The 18,794-nt window shown below is 42.6% G+C and overlaps 1 protein-coding gene across 1 annotated transcript; it reads right to left on the bottom strand.

The window, feature by feature from the left end:
• Positions 1 to 3,272: 3,272 nt before the first annotated feature.
• LOC114478011 (E3 ubiquitin-protein ligase RNF19A-like) lies at positions 3,273 to 18,522 on the bottom strand. Its single transcript, XM_028470773.1, has 9 exons — positions 17,549 to 18,522; positions 16,311 to 16,519; positions 15,216 to 15,360; positions 14,934 to 15,096; positions 9,129 to 9,243; positions 8,258 to 8,419; positions 7,931 to 8,144; positions 7,717 to 7,860; positions 3,273 to 5,787 (listed from the first exon to the last, which is right to left on the bottom strand). Exons 1-9 carry the CDS (start codon positions 18,244 to 18,246, stop codon positions 5,052 to 5,054), a joined length of 2,586 nt encoding a protein of 861 aa, XP_028326574.1. The 5' UTR covers positions 18,247 to 18,522; the 3' UTR covers positions 3,273 to 5,051.
• Between the last annotated feature and the right edge of the window lie 272 nt (positions 18,523 to 18,794).

The raw sequence follows: 18,794 nt of genomic DNA on the forward strand, positions 1-18,794 counted from the left end.
CAGGATGCTCTGTGTCTGGGAAAGATCAGAGAGATCATTTGTGGCCATACCAGCCTATCATTACCCAATGTCGTTAGATCTCTGAAGCTAAGCAGGTCTGGGCCTGGTTAGTAGTTGGATGGGAGACCACTGAGAATTCCAGGTGCTACAGTGGGGGGCAGTTGCTCCAGTGGTATCCGTCATTGTGAGGGAAGTCATCTACTTGCTCGTTGTCCTCATCGGGGTCTCCCCCTGACTGCAGTTTGTCATCGTAACCGACGTGAGTGGGCAAATGCTCACATTCGATGGCGTCTGGCATGTTGGAGAGGTGTTCTCTTTACATATTGTTTAATTTATTATTATGAATCCCGGTTTTTACCGTTCAGGGCAGATGGCAGACAGCGTGTGTGGTGTTGTGTGGGTGAACGGTTTGCTGGTGTCAACGTTGTGGATGGAGTGGTCCATGGTATGGGCAGGCGTATGTTATGAACAACAAACATTTTCTTGATGGCATTTTGAATGCACAGAGATCCTGAGGCCCATTGTTGTGCCATTCATCCGTGACCATCACCTCATGTTGCAGCATGATAACACACGGCCACATGTTGCTAGGACCTGTACACAATTCCTGGAAGCTGAAAAAATCCAGTTCTTGAATGGCCAACATACGGGTACATCTCAAAATTAGAATATCATGAAAAAGTTTCATATTTTTGGTCTCACTTCAGAAAGTCAAACCCATATATGATATAGGCTCATGACACAGAGTGAAATATTTCAAGCCTTTGTTTCTTGAAATGTTGATGATTACAGCTTACAGATAATGAAAAAAAGTGTACAAGCAATAGGGATAACAACGCCCTGGAGAGGATTGTGAAACAAAATTCATTCAAAAATGTGGGGGAGATTCACAAAGAGTGGACTGCAGCTGGAGTCAGTGCTTCAAGAATCACCACGCACAGACGTATGCAAAACATGGGTTTCAGCTGTTGCTTTCCTTCTGTCAAGCCACTCTTGAACAAGAGACAGCATCAGAAGCGTCCAAAGTTATATTCTCTGATGAAAGTACATTATGCATGTCCTTTGGAAATCAAGGTCCCAGAGTCTGGAGGAAGAGAGGAGAGGCACAGAATCAACGTTGCTTGAGGTTGAGTCTAAAGGTTCCACAGTCAGTGATGGTTTGGGGTGCCATGTGCTGGTGTTGGTCCACTGTGTTTCCTTAGATTCAAGGTCAACGCAGCCGTCTACCAGGAAGTTTTAGAGCACTTTATGCTTCCTGCTGCTGACCAACTTTATGGAGATGCAGATTTCATTTTCCAACAGGACTTGGCACCTGCACACAGTGCTAAAGCTACCAGTACCTGGTTTAAGGAGCATAGTATCCCTGTTCTTGATTGGCTAGCAAACTCGCCTGACCTTAAGAGACATATCATGCTTTTAAATCCTTCCTTTTTTACACATAAATCATACAGTTGTGGTTAATATAAAGCGGAACTGCAATGCTTGGGTCTGAATTCCTCATTATTATAGCTCCACCCCTTTTCTACCCCTTTTCTGATGTGCTTCTGAGAGCAACTCATTTTGGTGCGTTCTCTTTAAATGCAAATGACACTTCATACCCCGCCCCCTCTCCAGGTTGCAGAGGTGACACTCGGTTCAACTCCACCCTGTTCGGCCATTTTTGTAGTTTGATAGAAGAGATACGATTATTTAGCGGCGCAGAAAATGTTTATTTAGAAAATGTCAACAACAGAATACTTGTCCATCCAGCCTTACATGTTCGAGCCAGAGTCTGACCTGGCGGAGCGAGATGAAGATGGTGAACCTGCAGAACCCTAACAAGTGAGCTAACACAAGCGCCGAGCTAACACTAGCGCCAAGCTAACATCACAAAATGCATATTAATACAGTCTTTTCACTTAAATTAAATCACATAGGCCATATCATCAAGGATCTAAAACGAGCACACAGCGCTAACATATGAAGACGGTGCAACTGCTAATGCAAACAAAACAATGACAGGGACGTCTTATCATCACACTTTTTAGCGTTATTTACAGCTTACCGAAGTGCTCTGTTCGTCGTCTCCAAAGATAAAAGGAATTGACCCCTCAATCAGACAAAGCCTTTCAGCAAATCCTTCTTTATACTGGCGGAGGTTGCAGAAGCAGTCATCCTTGAAGTGCTTCGCGCACACAAAAATGACCTTACCCACAGATGTGGGTACATTTCCGTGAAAAATAAAACTCAACCAGGCGCTTTGAAAAGGTTCTGATGCTGGGAGACGGTGTAATGAAGCGTGTGGGTTACTACATCCAACAACCCAACATTTTGACTTATCCTCTTGCAACTTCGGCATCCTTGAGCTTGGACTACAAAATAAAAGCGAGAAACAAAAATGGTGGATTGCTCGAAGTGTTGGGCCTGGAGTCAATGTCCTAATTTGGCAGTTCCACTGCAAATACTGTGACGTTATTGTTCAAAAAACGTAATAGAAAATAGAAAAATAGAAACAGATTGAAAAATATGACCAAAACAGAATATAAAGATATCAACGGAGCACCTGAAGAGACTAATTTGAACTTTTCTGTACTTCTAAACAATCTAAATATACATCAAAATGCATTTCAGGGCTAAAAAAGTGGATTTAGCCTGATATGTCCCCTTTAAGCCCAAAGAAAACCTATGAGATATTGTGAAGAGGAAGATGTGAGACACCAGACCCAACAATGCAGAAGAGCTGAAGGCCATTATCAGAGCAACCTGGGCTCTCATAACACCTGAGCAGTGCCACAGACTGATAGACTCCATGCTACGCCGCATTGCTGCAGTAATTCAGGCAAAAGGAGCCCCAACTAAGTAGTGAGTACTGTATATGCTCATACTTTTCAGTTGGCCAACATTTCTAGAAATCTTTTTTTTTGTATCGTCTTCAGTTGAAATCTATCAGTCTGTGTGTAATGAATGAACATAATATACAAGTTTCACTCTTTAAATGGAATTACTGAAATAAATCAACTTTTTCATGATATTCTAATTTTATGACCACCAGCACCTGTATTGCCCAGCCTTACCATTTTCACACATTGCCCTTTATCTAAAGATACACATTTGTTTCCTGTCCAAAACTGATTTAAAAAGTACTGCATACACCAGCCCAGATGGTTCAAAATTGCCCAAAACTTAGAAAAACCCAAATCTGGCAACACTGGAGCCCTGTCCACTACTCGCTGAACATGGTTTGTTTTTGAAAAGCAGTGAAAGATATTTAATTAAAAAAAATACCAACCAAAAACATTGCTTTCTTTTTTTATTTTTGGATATGCATGTACAAGCATATAGTAAAGCAAATTACCAAACAAATATACAAATACAGTATGGCATCCTGCACAAATTACAAAGTCGACCTGGCACAAGTTTTCAAATTAGAAGCAAAAAGTGAAAAGTTTTGTTACATAAAACAAGTCAGAACAAAACAAATGTCAAATCAGAACAAAAGTAGAATTGATTCAGTCATAGACCTGCAGGGAAATAATATTACTCTACCTCTCAACCTTTGCTCGTGGATCCTAAGGAGAGAAACTGGTAACAGTGCAGGTGCCTTGGGTCGTTGCGAGTCAGCGTGTTTTTTAGTGCAGCATTGTGTATATGTGTGTGTGTGTGTGTGTGTGTGTGTGTCAGTCCTGTGACGCGGTGTATAAAGGACATATGATGCACAATACTGTCGACAGCTGAAGGTATAAGTTTTAACAAAAGCCTGAGTGCCATCTTTGGTAGGCAAGTGCACAGTCTGCACGTCTACCACAGTGTGTTAGTGTGTGTGTTTGATTCCCTTCCACACAGACATTCTGCCTTCTACCAGCCAACTGTATATGAGACCACAGTGAAGAGAGACGAGCCAAACCAAAACAGCTACTTGAAGGCACCATGAGTTAAAGACATATCAAGGCTTCCTCGTTAGGTGGAATAAATCACCTGTGAACAGGACCAACACATTTCCTCTGTACAGTATCACATCAATGATGTAATTTTAACATCTCTGCCTCATCTTCTCTAGCTTGGCCTTCCAGAGGCCTTCTTCTAAACCCAGCTTTATCTGTCATTAGCCAAACTAGACTTATGTGATAGTTAAAGTTTTGTTTATTCAGACAAGGTTTTTCAAGATTTTTTTTATCTTCCGAGATGTTTAAACTGCCAATCTTCAGAGGAGTTCTGCTTATCGTCTTTGATGCTTCCTTTGAAGTTTCACTTGACTTCCATGTAATAGTTCCAATTCATAAGAAAAAAATGAATCTCGCTGGGATTATTACATAAAAGCCAAGTGAAACATCAAAAGAACCTTCAAAGGAAGCATCAAAGGCAATCAGCAGAACTACTCTGATGAAGACTGGCAGTTGAAAGATGTCAGGAGATAAAAATCCTGGAAAACCTTGTGTGAATAAACAAAATCCCAACTTAACATACCAAACTAGACCCAGGCTGACGAACAAAGACAACCCTCCAGAGTCAACGGGTAAAGCACCATATCCATATCCCACTACTGGGACTGCAGCTGTGTCTCACTGATGCAACTTATCAACCTCGGCCCTAAAAACAATACATAGGATTTGTTTCAACAAGAACCAATCAAAGAAAAAGTCCAAAAATAAATACAGATGAGAACACAAGAGGTTCTTCTGTTAGTTATTAATACACTTTGGGAACAAAGTTAGGAAGCAAATCACTGCCTCGTCCCCTTCTGTATTTACTTCCTGTATGGTACGACCCAGAATCCACCACAGAACAGGGCAGGCACGTTGGTTTGTATCAGAGACACAGATCCATCCACAGGGCTGTTAGCTGTGCTAAGTGAGAGTCACACACCAGCCTTCACTAGCCTGACATTACAGATGATCCCATCAGCCCTTTAATGGTGAATAAACATGTTCACCATTATGGACACGTGTCTTAAAATATGACACCCTGTTTAAGAGGGAGAGGCAGAAAGCGTGTTAATGTGGTTGGAGGTTTAGTGCAGAAAAGATGTGAAATCAAACTGAGTCTGTGCAGCACTTTAGGCAGATATTAGGATGTTATATGTCAGTGTGGTTACAGGAGCTCTCAGGGTGGTTGTTGTTAGAATCTTTCAGCAGTTCAGCTGAGCTCACTAAACTCACATTCTCTGTGCTGAGGGAGGGGGGCGTGAGCTCTGGGCTGTGACCCACTGATGAGGAGGTGGAGACGGGCGAGTGGGGGGTGATGACAGTCCCTTGTCCCTCAGAGAGAGGTGACGACGATGATGATGAAGCAGTAGCAACAGGGCACGTCTCCAGGCGATCGTTCTCAACCTCGGGCATGGGGGTGACGGTGGGAAAGCGTGTGTGATAGTCGGCCCCTCCGGAGCCGTGGCTGCAGGACGTCTTCGTGCTCTCCAGGTCAGAGCCGCTGAACTCAGAGAAGTGGCTGCAGTGGGAGTCGGCCACAGAGGGCAGGCTGCCACTCAGGGATGGGGAACCCAGCTCTGAGGACATGGTGCTGCGCTGCTCCAGCAGCTCAGCGTCCAGGTCCTCCCGGGTCTCCTTCATCTTGGGCCCCTTCTTACGCAGCTTGCCTTTGCTCTTCTGACCCCCTGAGGTGCAGCGCTCTCTTCTTTCCTTTCTCTCCTCTTTGGCCCATGGAGCAGATACTCCTCTGCCCTGGAAGGAGGGGCAGAACCAGCCATAGTGGCCCACGTGGCCCCCATCATCTACACTACTGCTGCCGCTGTGATGCCGGACTTTACAGGACTTGGACTCTATATCAACCTGGACCTCCATACAGTTTCCATCCCTTAAACACAAGAGGAATCACTGTTAAGATCCTCAAACACTGCACATAAAGACTTTTTATTATACGTTTCATTTCTGCAACACAATACTGGTAAACACAAGTAAATGGCTCTAAGCACCAGTGCCCGTATTCACTAAGCTTTCTAAGGCTAAAAGTAGCTCTTAGAAATTCCTCTCATTTTAACATTTTTCTTTTGTTAGGATAAAAGTTATTCACAAAGCATCGTATGCCCTCAGAGAGCTCCTCAGGTAAAACACTGTTAGGAGGATTTTAAAAAAAAAACCAAAAAAGTGTCTTAATAACAGGCCATCGGCTTCATTGTGTCGATAATGTTTGTGGTAGACTTTATCAGGGATACGTACACTTTTCCCACACAGCATAATGTAATAGCAGGGTGCTCAGTCAGTCAATTCATTATGTTAATTAATCAATTAAGTTCAATAAATGCTGAACTTAAGAACACTCCAGAAGCTAGCATAGACGCCTTGAGTATTCTGAACATTTTGGTACCTTAAATGACTGGTTCTCAAATGGGGGTACGCTATGGCCCTACAGGGGGTATTTGAGAGTGAAAAATTAATAAATAAAGTGTCAGTGTTGGTTCCACCCCAGGTGTGAAATGACCAGAAATTATAAAAACTACAGAAATAAATCTATTCAGGAGCCACTAAATCAGTTTTTTTTGAAAAATTTAAATAGATTTTTAAAGTTTTTGAATGATTCTTTTTTTTTTAATAAACCAAAAAAACATTAACAACTGTATGTCTATACCAGGGGTCTGCAACCTTTACTCTTAAAGGAGCCACTTTGCTTAATCTGACCTGGATTAAAGACCTTCCGGAGCCGAGAAATACCTTTCTCAATGAAGACAATACAGTTTATAAAATTCTATACAGTTAAAATAATATTGAATAGTTTTACGAGTTATTGAATTTGATGATCTACAAAAATAAGCTTGAATTTGATAACACATGATCATGTCGATCAACATATGCTAATTGCTAATTTCTTGCAACATGTCAAGCATGCATATTAAGCTGGCATGCTAACAGTTAAATATATGTTTCCTCACAAATAAAATCTCTATTGTTTTCCACGATTGTGTTTTTGTTGGTTTAGCTATCTTCACCAGGGATTTAAAACTTAAACTTAGCCACAGGTGCAAGAAAAGTTGATGGTCTGTGGATGTTGCAGGAGGTGATGTAGGGAGGTTCCAGAGTTATTGCACAATGTGATTTAGTTTTAGGTTAACCAACTGTTTTGTCAATTTTATTTGAAGTTAATGTCATTCATCATCAACAAAAAAAGCTATAGGGAGCCATCGCAAAAGTGTCAAAGAGCCACATGAGGCTCCAGAGCCGCAGGTTGCAGACCCCTGGTCTATACTATTAAACCTAGTTAAACTAAAATGCAGCTAAAAAAAATTAAATCTGAGCTCAAACATGATCAAAAACTAATTCTCGAAAAAATGTCTCATTTATAGATATGTATTAACATTGCCAGAAATTTGTGATATCAAAATGGGGTCGAAAAAAAGTTGGGAACATTACACTAAATACTGTTTATTTCCACTTATTTACAAAATGAAATTCTTCATTCATTCCATCATTATGCTCTATAGTAGCTTTTAAATAGTTTCCTAAGCAAAATGTTGGATTTAGAAATAAAAAAGGGGTACCTGAGCCAAAAAAGTTTGAGAATAATAAAATCAGGTATAATTTGCAGGATGAGTTAGAGGAAAACGTTTTAAAAATGAAAAACAATGGTGAGAATGTAATAACGAATAAAGATAATTGTGACATGAATGAGTAAGAAAGCTTTGTTATTCAGCTGTAGACAGATCTATAGACAGATTGTCTATAGATTTAAGCCATTAGTGTCTCTTTAAAACGTGACTGATCTGTTATCTAACCAAAAACAAATGCGTACCTGTCTAGAGGCATGTAGGCATTAAGAATGGATCCAGCCATTGCTTTGGTGCTGGCGTTGTCACTGACAGTACCCAGGCTGACGGTAGCCGACTCTCCACTGAGGCTGCAGCGCTCCTTCTGCACATCAGCCTGCACCTCTAGCCTACAAACACGCAGTGAGACAGACTTAGACTAAAGAAACACCACTTTATTCACGTTGCTCTTTTAGGTACCTGTTCAGGTAATTGACCATGGCACTGCCTGACAGACTGCCAGTGATACTGGTCCCAGCTAGGGCCATTGTGGAGGCTGTCTCACTTAGGTTGTCCCTGATGGCTCCGACACGGTCCATGTGGTTGCTGCTGGCACTGAGGCTGCCTGTCAGAGCCCCGACACTACCCTCACCTATACTGAGGTTGTTCCGCATGTCGGCCACAGATGTAGAATCTAAAACACACAGGACATGTCTTGAAAAATAAACACACAGCTTTAAAACACAACATTTGACAAGACAAACAGCCTGGATCAGGTACTCAACATGTTTGGATCCTGACACTTACCGGTGGCGGCTACCCCGCTGCCCACATTCATGTCATTTTCATCATCAAACTCAATACGGACGCCTTTCCCATTCCCAGCTGAAACACCGCAGCCACCACTGCGGCACAGAGAGATGGGCACCACGCCGTAGACATAGGCAAGCATGATGGGAACTCCAATGCCTGAGGTAAGAAAAAGACCCCCTCAAAAAACTATTTAAAGAATTGGTCTCAAGCACTGCACAAATTAGAAAAAAAGCCACAAAATCTTCAGCTCTTCATCTTTTCATAATAGCTCTGGGTTAACAGTGAGAAAACTAACTACTGCATAGCATGCCAGGTCAAATGAGGACACGGTCTGTCAATAATACTCTGCAGTAGAGCTGGGCATTATGGACCAAAACTCAAACATTTTTTCTCAAAATAGAGAGAGACTATATAAATCTCAATAATTTTAATTTATATTAAGTCTGACCAGAGAGACAATTCTGGATTAAATTTGCTGATACAAATCCACACAGGCACATTTATTAACAAACAGCTGCACAATATGTTCCACTTCAATTTGTTTCTCCTCTAAGGGACAGCACGTGTGAGTGAGTTCTGTAGTGTGGCTTGTTTAGGGGAAGGTCTGGGTTAGTACACACTCACTATTCCATCTAACTGAGCTTTTCATGCTGTTCTAGGAAGTAGTGAAAGCAGTGAAACAAGTATTTTGATAAATAAAATAAAAAAGCTATAAAAATATGTATCTAGATATTGTAATTTTCTATATCGTCAAAAGAGAAAACTTGATACATCTTGAATATCGATATATCGCCCAGCCCTACTGTAGCCCCACTGGCTACAGGAAAAAAAAGAGGGAGTGGTTAGATTAGGAGGAGGAACTGACCGACAGTGACTGCAGCCACCACCGGGGACACGATGACAGACAGAGTCACACCACCAGCAATCACCAGGTTCCTCTTGTGGTTGGAAACATCTTTGCCTTCATAGCGGTTATGGATCTGACAGAGAAAAATAAAACAATACAGACATTGACTTAATTGGAAAAATAACTGAAGAAATTGCAGGTTGTCTGCCAATCAGACAGAATTCCTCATATATAGTTATGACCCATTCCTTGTTAACTTGGAACTTTGTGCAGGTAAAGTCAGACTAAGGTAGTTTTTCAGTACACTGCTTCACTTACCTCTGCTTTACTATAAAGTGCTTATAAATGACCTCCTGCTTCCTGTTTCACAAATGTCAGATCACAGTGGGACATTTACATGACCATTGTTTTATATGAATTGCTAACACAAAGTATGAATAGCCCGCTGATAGCAAAGAGTTGTTTTTTAACACATTTAACATTTTAGTTTGGAGAATGCTTGTTTTAATTCACCACATAGAGTTACTTCATTAATTAACAAGCCAAAAATAGACAATGGACCAGATAAGAATTTAGCAACGACGACAGGCACAAGTCAAGTTTTCATGCTTCAGATTGTGTAAAGTGAAATGCTGAGAACACTGCAAAATAATGATCGCATTAATCTTACATTTAATCTATAAAATAATGTTCACATTAATAATCAAAGTATTTCTGACACATTGACTGTCGGCTTGTTGATCTAGCATACCCTTCTCTGCAGGCCATACAGTACAGTACAGTACATCCTTCAGTGTATTCCTCCAACAGACCAATAACATCTGCATGTTTGTCTCAAAAAATCTAAAACCAATGTGTGAACCGCTGATGGTATATCTTAATGAGCCACATTTGCATTTGATTGTTGACCTGTACATTGCATTACATCCACATTGGATGGATGAAGTGCATCATACATGGAAGTATGACCAGTGTAAGCAAGCACTGCTAACCATTCCATGTGGTGATCTGACCGTTTAGAAAACGTATCTCAATCATAGTGCACTAGGAGAAAAACAAAACATATGTTCAACTACAACCAAGTGTCCACTCAGGAAACTACACGCAACAGGCAAACATTGCTTGTTTGAGTTCATGCAAGATCTCTAAGGGCCTGTGCTATGAATCTAGATTGGATTCGTCTTCGTTAGCTGGCTTCAACTAACCAAACATTCGCTGTCAGACCGGAGCTGTCTTAAGAACGTCATTCACCAATGATCACAACGCGCTAATTTAAGCTAAGTGATTACAGCCTCGCTACGTGTGCGTGCACGTGAAAGGGATGGAGATCGTAGTGTCTGACCAATCAATGAAAAGAACTGGCAGACTGAGCGTCTTTACAATGAACAAAGGAACAGTTTATGATCTCAAACAAATAAAATGTATATAAATCCAAGGTCATTTTCTAAGAGATCTGATTGGTCAGGAGGCGGGGCTTTAAGACTCGCTAACATCCAAGCCAGAGCCAAACCTGGTCGCGACCAGGTTAGCCGTTCAGCATTAATTGCCATAGCGATTAAACTCCAGTGAGCTTTGTAGGACAGCACACTGATTAAATCCCTGAAGTTAGCATGATAAGAGGTAATCTAGATTTGTAGCATACCCCCTAAATGCACTGCGTTCCTAAAACAAAGTGCAATAATTATTAGACCTGGTAGTTAATTTATGAAAAAGTAATTGAGTTACTATTTCAATTACTCGGTCGGGTATCCTTCCACTACAATATTAGAAAAGTAGGGTTCCTTTAAAGCTGCACTATGTAAAATCGTGAGACTTGGATGGAATCAACCACGCTCTCCCCTCTCCTCTGTGTTTTGATTTCACCGGTATCCTTGTGAACGCGCACAACTGTGGAGCTCTTAGCAACTTTTTTCTCAATAGCGACTATTGACAAATCTAGAGACTGTATCTTGTATTAATGGAGGGTTTTCTGATGTTTTAGAGACACGAAAGCACGTATTACTCTCTAGTCACTGTCCTCATGACAGCAGTTGCTGCTGTGAGCTCCTCCTCCGCCAGACTTTTCTTCATCATGGATATGCTTCTCTTAGGTTTACACATGATTTATTCCATCTGTTATCACTCTATCTCTGACACCAGTACGAGGAGCGGAAAGTCACGGACATCTGCTTTGAGTCCTTGCGAAACACCATGGCATCTGTTTCACCTGAATATGTTTGGGTCGGTTTTCCTTTTCCTGCTTTGTCTTGTAACTGTTGTGCCTTACGCTGCGATGGAGATTTATCTGCCATTGCACTTTTACTATTGATGGTACGTGAACAGCAAATAGTTTTTTTTTTTTTAACTTGTCTGCACATGCTGTCAAAGGTCAACACCACAGGAAGTGCAATCATTATGAGACAGCAATGAATATTTTGTTATTGCAATAAAATACATTGATTTATTTTATTGCTTAATTGTGACCATCACCAGCCCTCCCTAAGGAAGGGTAAGAAATCTTTTATTATAGGGAGGATATAATTAGGGAGAGCAGTGTTACACCTAAGTGGAGGGGGAGGGGGAAAGGGAGGGGAAAGGGAGCAGGGAGGAGAGACTCAAGGCAGGAAATAGAAAAGGTGGGGAAGAATAGACTGTTTTGCAGTGAGGGTGAGATGTGAGGTTGTAGAATATATTGTGCTTATTATGTTGTGTAATCCAGCCAATATGGTGACAAGTGTGAAGCTTAGCTATAATGGTGGTGGCTGTGAACAGGGGGAATGAGTGAATGGTAGTACCTAAAGCAGGTATTTGGGATTAACGTGTCTAAGGTTAAGCCCAGCATGAGTTTTATCCCACATCCCAAGGCGTGCCAGTGCATCGTATACCAGTATATGTGCAAAAAAAAAAAAAAAAAACGCTACTGCAAGCCCAGGAACTGCCCTGGGCCCGCAGATGCAGCCAGGCCAGCAGAAAGAGCGGAGGCCAGGGAGCCCCAGGCAACCCCCCCGTGGCCGAGCAACCCCCTAGATGCCCCCAAGATCCCAGGCCGAGAGGTAGCCACCGCCCCCCACACACACATCCGAGGAAGCCCCAAGCAGCCGAGCACCCAGCGCATCCGCCCACCGACCCCAACCCCAAGGCCCCCCGCCAGCATCCAGCTCCCCCACCCACCCACACCCAAGCACCCAACCCCCCGAGGGAAGGGCCCAGAGAGCCCCCCGCCCGAGACACCAGCAGAGGAGCCAAGGCCCCCGCCCAGCAGACGGCCAGAACCGCGCGGAACGGGCAGCCGGTAGGCCCAGAGCCAGCAGGGTCCGGACCCCAGGCCAGAAGGACCCGGAACGGAAGCAGCACCAAGAGCAGCGCCCCCAGGGACGACAACCACGCCCATAGTCGCCGAGGGCACCAAGGGGATGCTGCAAGCCGCCCCGCCAGCCCCCAGGCGCACCGACCAGGCACCCCAGAGAGCGTTAGATCGCCTTTCCTTGACGCCGCCCGCGCGATGTGCCCCAGACGTAAGAGCGACCGGCGGCTGCCACCACAGGAGAGAGGGACCCCAATGGCACACAACCGATGCGGAGCAGCAGCCCCCAGCCAAAGGCGCAGAACCCACCCACCTGCAGATAGCAGGACAGACCTACCAAGTGGCCGATACCGACCTCAGCTAGAGCCGCCCCCCAGCAAAGAGCACCACCCCGGAGCGCCAAGCAACCCCGCCCCAACCCCGGCGCAGACGCCGGCACCCCCCAGCGCGCCCACCCCCCACACCACAAGGCACGCAACAGGAAACGAGACGAGCGCCAAGCCCCACCCGCAGGGAAGGGGCACCCCCATGCCCCACCAGGCCGGCACCGGCCGGAGAGACCCCGCAATAGCCAATAGTAACGCCAAAAACAGCTCATGGAGCACTCTGTTTGTAAACAGATCTGTGATTGGCTGAAAAGGAGCGGCACGCTCCAGGATTTCTAAAGCTTAAATACAGAGCCAAGAGAAGAAGCAGAGGTCCAGTGTCCTCTCAGAACACTTTGAATTACAACATGCTCAAAGGTGTTCATGGATTTTTTACCAAATTAATTAAAGAAAACTTACATACTGCGGCTTTAAAGAACAAACTCCTCACTTTCACTTTTGTTAGATTTTACGGATAAGCTGCTGAGTAGGGATGTAACGATTCACTCAACTCCCGATACGATTCGATTCACGATACGATTTTCTCACGATTTATTTTACAAAATGGGAATGTTGACAAATGACTGAAAAATATTTCTTTATTTTTTTGGGGAAAATACTGTACTATTTTCCTTTTATTTTTCATTGTCAAAAGAATCCCTTGATAAACTATGCAAAATGATGCAATTTAACTAAAAATAAATCTTGAATGAAATAAATAAAGGAATAATACAAATGAAGAAGAAGCCTATTAATTTAAATTCTGGTTCTATAATAAACAATTCAAAACTGCATAATAGTTCTTTTTCTTTTTAAAAGTGCAACTGAAAATGTATTTTGTGCCTTAACAATTGGACTTTTAAAAAAAAAATAATAAAAAAACAGTCATTTTACTGTATTTACATCAGATATTTGTTTAGGCCAGCAGAGGGCGCTGGTAACCCAGTGGTCGGTTGGCATGCAGTTATTCCACCAGTGAAGAAGAGAAGCTATGCTAGCAGACAGAGCTAATAGAAAAACGTGATTTTTACAGATATTCACATAATATTACAGATATTCTTTCGGTGCTAAAGGAGTGAAGAATCATTTATGAGCATGTTTAACAGTAAATGGCGGCCAGAAAGAAAATAGTAGCAGATTCCACCCGTCACGTCCGCTTCTGGAAAGATTAATATATAGCACCCTCTGCTGGTTAAGAAAAGTACTGCGATTCAATTTTCAGAGCATCGATGTGAACCGTGGTATTTATGAATCGATTTTTAACTGCCTTACGATTAATCGTTACATCCCTACTGCTGAGGGATAAGCACAACACACAGGACAGATGCAATGTGCCTCGTATGCCCAGAAAGGTGTCCGAGTGGGGGAAGTAGTGTAGGAGTGAGTGACTGAAGAAGTTATACATCTGTTTTCATTCTTTATGCCAAATAAATGGGCGTTTCTAAACCGGGGGAGGGGTCCGGGCCTGTATGCTTTTACGACAGGAAGGGGCTAAATAAAAGGTACAATAATTAAATGTTTTAAATGTATCTCAGCCATTTTCTCTAACACTAGGAAATAATACACAACATGAAGCTGCCAAATCACATTAGGTTTGTTTGGGAGTGATCTCCCCTCCAGACTCTGAGACAAACACACGGTAAAAAGAAGAGAGACAGAACACAGCAGTCTGGTTACAGTAACAATCAACCACAACAAGTTGTAAATGAACTGAAACGTGAGGCAGTAAGGAGGTGAGTTCATGTGTAGATGGAAACATCAGAATATGCGTGAATCTGTGTTAATCCGAACCAGAGCAGGAACCCATCTACCTGCTGAGTCATTTGAAGGGCTCCTTCATTAGCCAATAGAATGCAGCTCATGTGACAGAACTGCCTTTTAATTCTTTATTGGTTTTTACAGGAATATTGTGCATTTTTTTTGGGCAAACAGCAAATACAACAATGTGCTCTATAGCCCAAAGAAAATACTGTACTTACCAGCCAGATGATGGTTATAATTAATTTGTTGATCTCAGAGTTACAAAATAATGAAAAGGGATACAAACTTTTAATATGAAACAAATCAATAGTTTTAAAATGTTTTTTTAAATTATTATTAGCAATGTATCCCAATAACTTCCACCCCCAGCTTCATTTGGCTTCTACATATATTTACGTGTATTCCATGTCTTACCTTCCTCCCTACATACACAGGGATGCCAATAATCATGGCGGGGATAGCAACGCCAGCAATGAGCCCAATGCCAACCGGAGCACCCACGAGTGTGCCCAACTGCCAAAGGATCTTCTTCTTTCTGCTCCATGGCTTCTTTCCCCAGAAAGTACAGCCTGAGGGACTGAGACAAATAAAAAAAAGATTGGAGACTTTGGTGGAACTGTGCAAAACAGTAATGTGAATATGTAAGATATGAGTCTTTAAAAGCTAAGAATGTGTCAATATGTGGTAGGCACTGACCTCAGATAGTGCAAGTCTGAGATCTCTTTCATGCACAGCCAGCAGAACTCACAGCCACAGACTGCACACGTCATGTGATTACAGCTGCCGTCGTTCATCTTGATAATATAGGCAGCACAACGTGGGCATGGTTTAATGTCATCGGCTGAAAGAAACAATCAGATTCACATCAATGACCAGAGGAAGTCGGTTTTTCATTTAATACAACTTTAAGGTTCTGGAATCAAAGACACAAGAACCTGATAATGGTTGGTTTAGTCCAACAAACAAAAAAAGACAGTCATTAAATAGAAGAAGCCTCATCTTGTGATGAAATATGAAAATGTAATTTTTTTTAATTTTTTGATACCTTGTCTGCACTTGCAGTTGAAGGTCAACACTACAAAAGTGCAATCTTTTTAGGACAACAATGCATGTTTTGTTATTGCAATTACATAAAATAATTAATTTTAGTGCATAATTGTGACCATCACCAGCCCTCCTTAAGGAACAGTAAGAAACACTTTATTAAAGGGAGGTGAGGGGGAAGATGTGATGTTATAGTTGTGCATATGTGCTTATTGTGTTGTGTAAATAGTTCAGCCAGTCTGGTGACAAGTGTGGAGAAATTGAAGCAGGTGACACAGCACCCAGCTTAAGTATAGTGATGGTGGCTATGAACAGAGGAAAGGAGTGAGTGGTAATACCTAGAACTGGTATTTGGGATCAACGTGTCTAAGGTTAAGCACAGTACGAGTTAATCCCACAGACAAGGCATGGCAGTGCATCCATGACTAATGTTTGTGCAACTATTTCTGTGAACCCAAGCACAGCCCCGGGCCCGAAGATGCAGCCATGCCAGGCCGGCAAAAACAACGAAAGCCAAGAAGCCCCAGGCCACCACCCCCACGACCGAGCAGCACCCCCAGACACATTGTGCAGCTGTTTGTTGCATTAGCAAATTTAACCCAAAATTGTCTTTCTGGTCAAACTTTAAATTAAAATTATTGAGATTTATATCGGATATTGCAATTTTGATAAAAAATATTGAGATATGAGTTTTGGTCAATATCGCCCTACATGCAACCACAATAAATGAGTGTTAACTGTACTGACCTGCAGCTCCACTTTCTTGGCTGTGGCTCAGAGAAGAAGAGCGTGCTGTCCTCAGATGAAGGCTCTGAGCTCTCTGCTGTCTGGCTGCATCACAGGTTTGGTTCGGATGCCACAGTTGCTTGCAGTGGTAACAGAAGTCCGTGCTGCAGCCCTCCCTGCCACATGTGATCTTTGGACAGCTAGCACACCCAAACGCAATCACTGCATACCTGGTGGTGGACGAGCAGACCAAGAATTCATATATATTAGATTTTAGTTCTATAAAGCAACACTAGGTAATGTAAATAGTTAAGTAAATGGCAGAGGTAAATTTATTTGATAGAAAAATTTTAAAAATATTTTAAGCAGTTTAGTTTCCGTTTACACAGTGAATGGCCAATTTCTACTAAAGAAAACCCTTGCTAGGACAATTGGTCATAGCTATTATGAAAGCCCAAATTACACAAATATTGTAATTAACAAAACTTGATTAATGAGCATTATCTAAAGGTCCTGGTTCAGAAATAAAACCATTCTCTGTGCTGTCAAAGCCACAAATAGATGTTAACACCATTTTTTAATTTGTTTGTTAAAAATAAGCATAGTAATAATAGACATGTTTTATATTTGCCTAATGCCAAGACGGTTTGAACTATAAAAGGATGGGAACTTCTTTGTATCATGGGTAATCAATCAGAAATGTAAACTATAATAATGATATAGATTGTTTCTGGACCACTTTGGGTTAATATTCACATGATTAAAAACAAAAAGGTGTTTGTTGTTTTTTAAGCTCAGTAATTGTGATTAATTATAATTCAACTTTAGTAATTGAGAACGTAATTGTATTTTACTTTGTGAGGATAAATAATTGTAATTGGAAAAATGCTGATCATTGTAATAGTAATAGTAGTAATAGTCCCCAGCCCTGCAAGGAACATTAGCTAAATGTATAAGATGACTGGTAAGTCACAAGATTCAAAACGTTGTCATTATTTACAGTCTGGTATCTCGTAGATACCTATGAGTAAGTAAGAACCATCTACACAACCACCAGTTGTTTTTGTTTTGTATCAAACCTGCACAAGTATTCATTATTTCATGAAAAGAGAAAATTATTATTTTAGTGACAAATCAAAATCTTAATTTCGGTTGAACTTTGTTATTTTCTGCTTTGTGTTTTTTCGTATTCAAAAGATCACAATGGCAAGTTATTGCAACTTTCTCCACAAACCCTGCAAGAAAAAACTACTACTTACCCACAGTCTGGTGCTGGACACCAGCGGCAATCAGGGTCAGCTACCAGCCACCTCCTCAACATGAACTCTTCGTATTTGTCCATGAGTGCCCGGTCACAGAGGATCATGCGGATGTCGTGTGGATTGAAGCGTTCACAGCACTCAGGGCAGCTGATGTTTACCCGTGACTCTGAGATCTCAATGCGTAGATACTGGCGCAGGCAATCGATACAGGATCGGTGGTGACAGGTCATGATGTCAGGGAAGTTCTCCCTGGAGTGGCGCAGAAAGCACAGTGGACACTCCAACAGCTCTTGCCCTACCGCAGCACCTGCCTTGAATGAGGAGGAGGAGAAGGATGAAGATGGGCCTGAGGCGGATGATGTGGAGGCAGAAGCAGCAGCTCCAGTCCCAGGTGCAGGAAAGACAGAATTCTTGTCATTGTACATCTCAGAATGGATGCTCTCAATGCTGGTAATGCCGTCCACTCCCTCCAGCCCCCCTGTCCCAGGATGCTGGAGCTCCCGAGACCTCTGCTGTGCAGACTTTGACTCTCGTCTCCGTCGTCTGAAAAGAGAAGCCAGGGAGAGACGCCTCTTCTTTGGGGCCTTCTTGACAGATGGCAGAGAGATGGAGGAAGTGGTGGATTGCAGGTCCTTGTCAGATCCCATGACCCCATCAACGCCATGACCAAGCACCTTCGGCTTCTGCCGACTCATCTCTCCCAGGGAAGGGGAGGGGTGAGCCAGCGGGGAGCCAGGGTTGGGTAGCCTGTCTCTGCCATGTGCAGAGATGACTGGGAGCTGGATGGGGCTGAGAGAAGGAGTGAGGTGGTGGACGGGGGAAGGGGAGGGAGGACCGGGATGGGGGGAGAGGGCTCCAGAAGCCACATCTGCATTTAAGACATGATGGCCTCTTCTGATCAACCTCGTGGTCACTTCTAATAGTCGGATTTTGGCGGAGGGGGGTGGGATGTAGTGCGAAATAGTGCAACTGGACCTGAAGAGAAATGTAAAGGACAGAAACACAGCTTTAGTATACATTCATCATTTTCATTAAAGAGCTATACATTTGCAAATGTTTCTCTAAAGGCGGGCATACACTGCCTTTAGAGAAAGGTCCATTTTGAGCCAATTTTTCAAATGTGCGTCTATTTTTGGGATCGGGGTGAATCTCGGCTAAATCGCGTGTCGTGCATCGTGTAATATACATGGGGTCACGAGAAGTGATTACCGCCTCACAACCAGCCATCATATGGTTGTAAGAA

Source organism: Gouania willdenowi, chromosome 16 (assembly GCF_900634775.1).
Source record: "Gouania willdenowi chromosome 16, fGouWil2.1, whole genome shotgun sequence".
In the NCBI taxonomy this organism is placed as follows: domain Eukaryota; kingdom Metazoa; phylum Chordata; class Actinopteri; order Blenniiformes; family Gobiesocidae; genus Gouania; species Gouania willdenowi.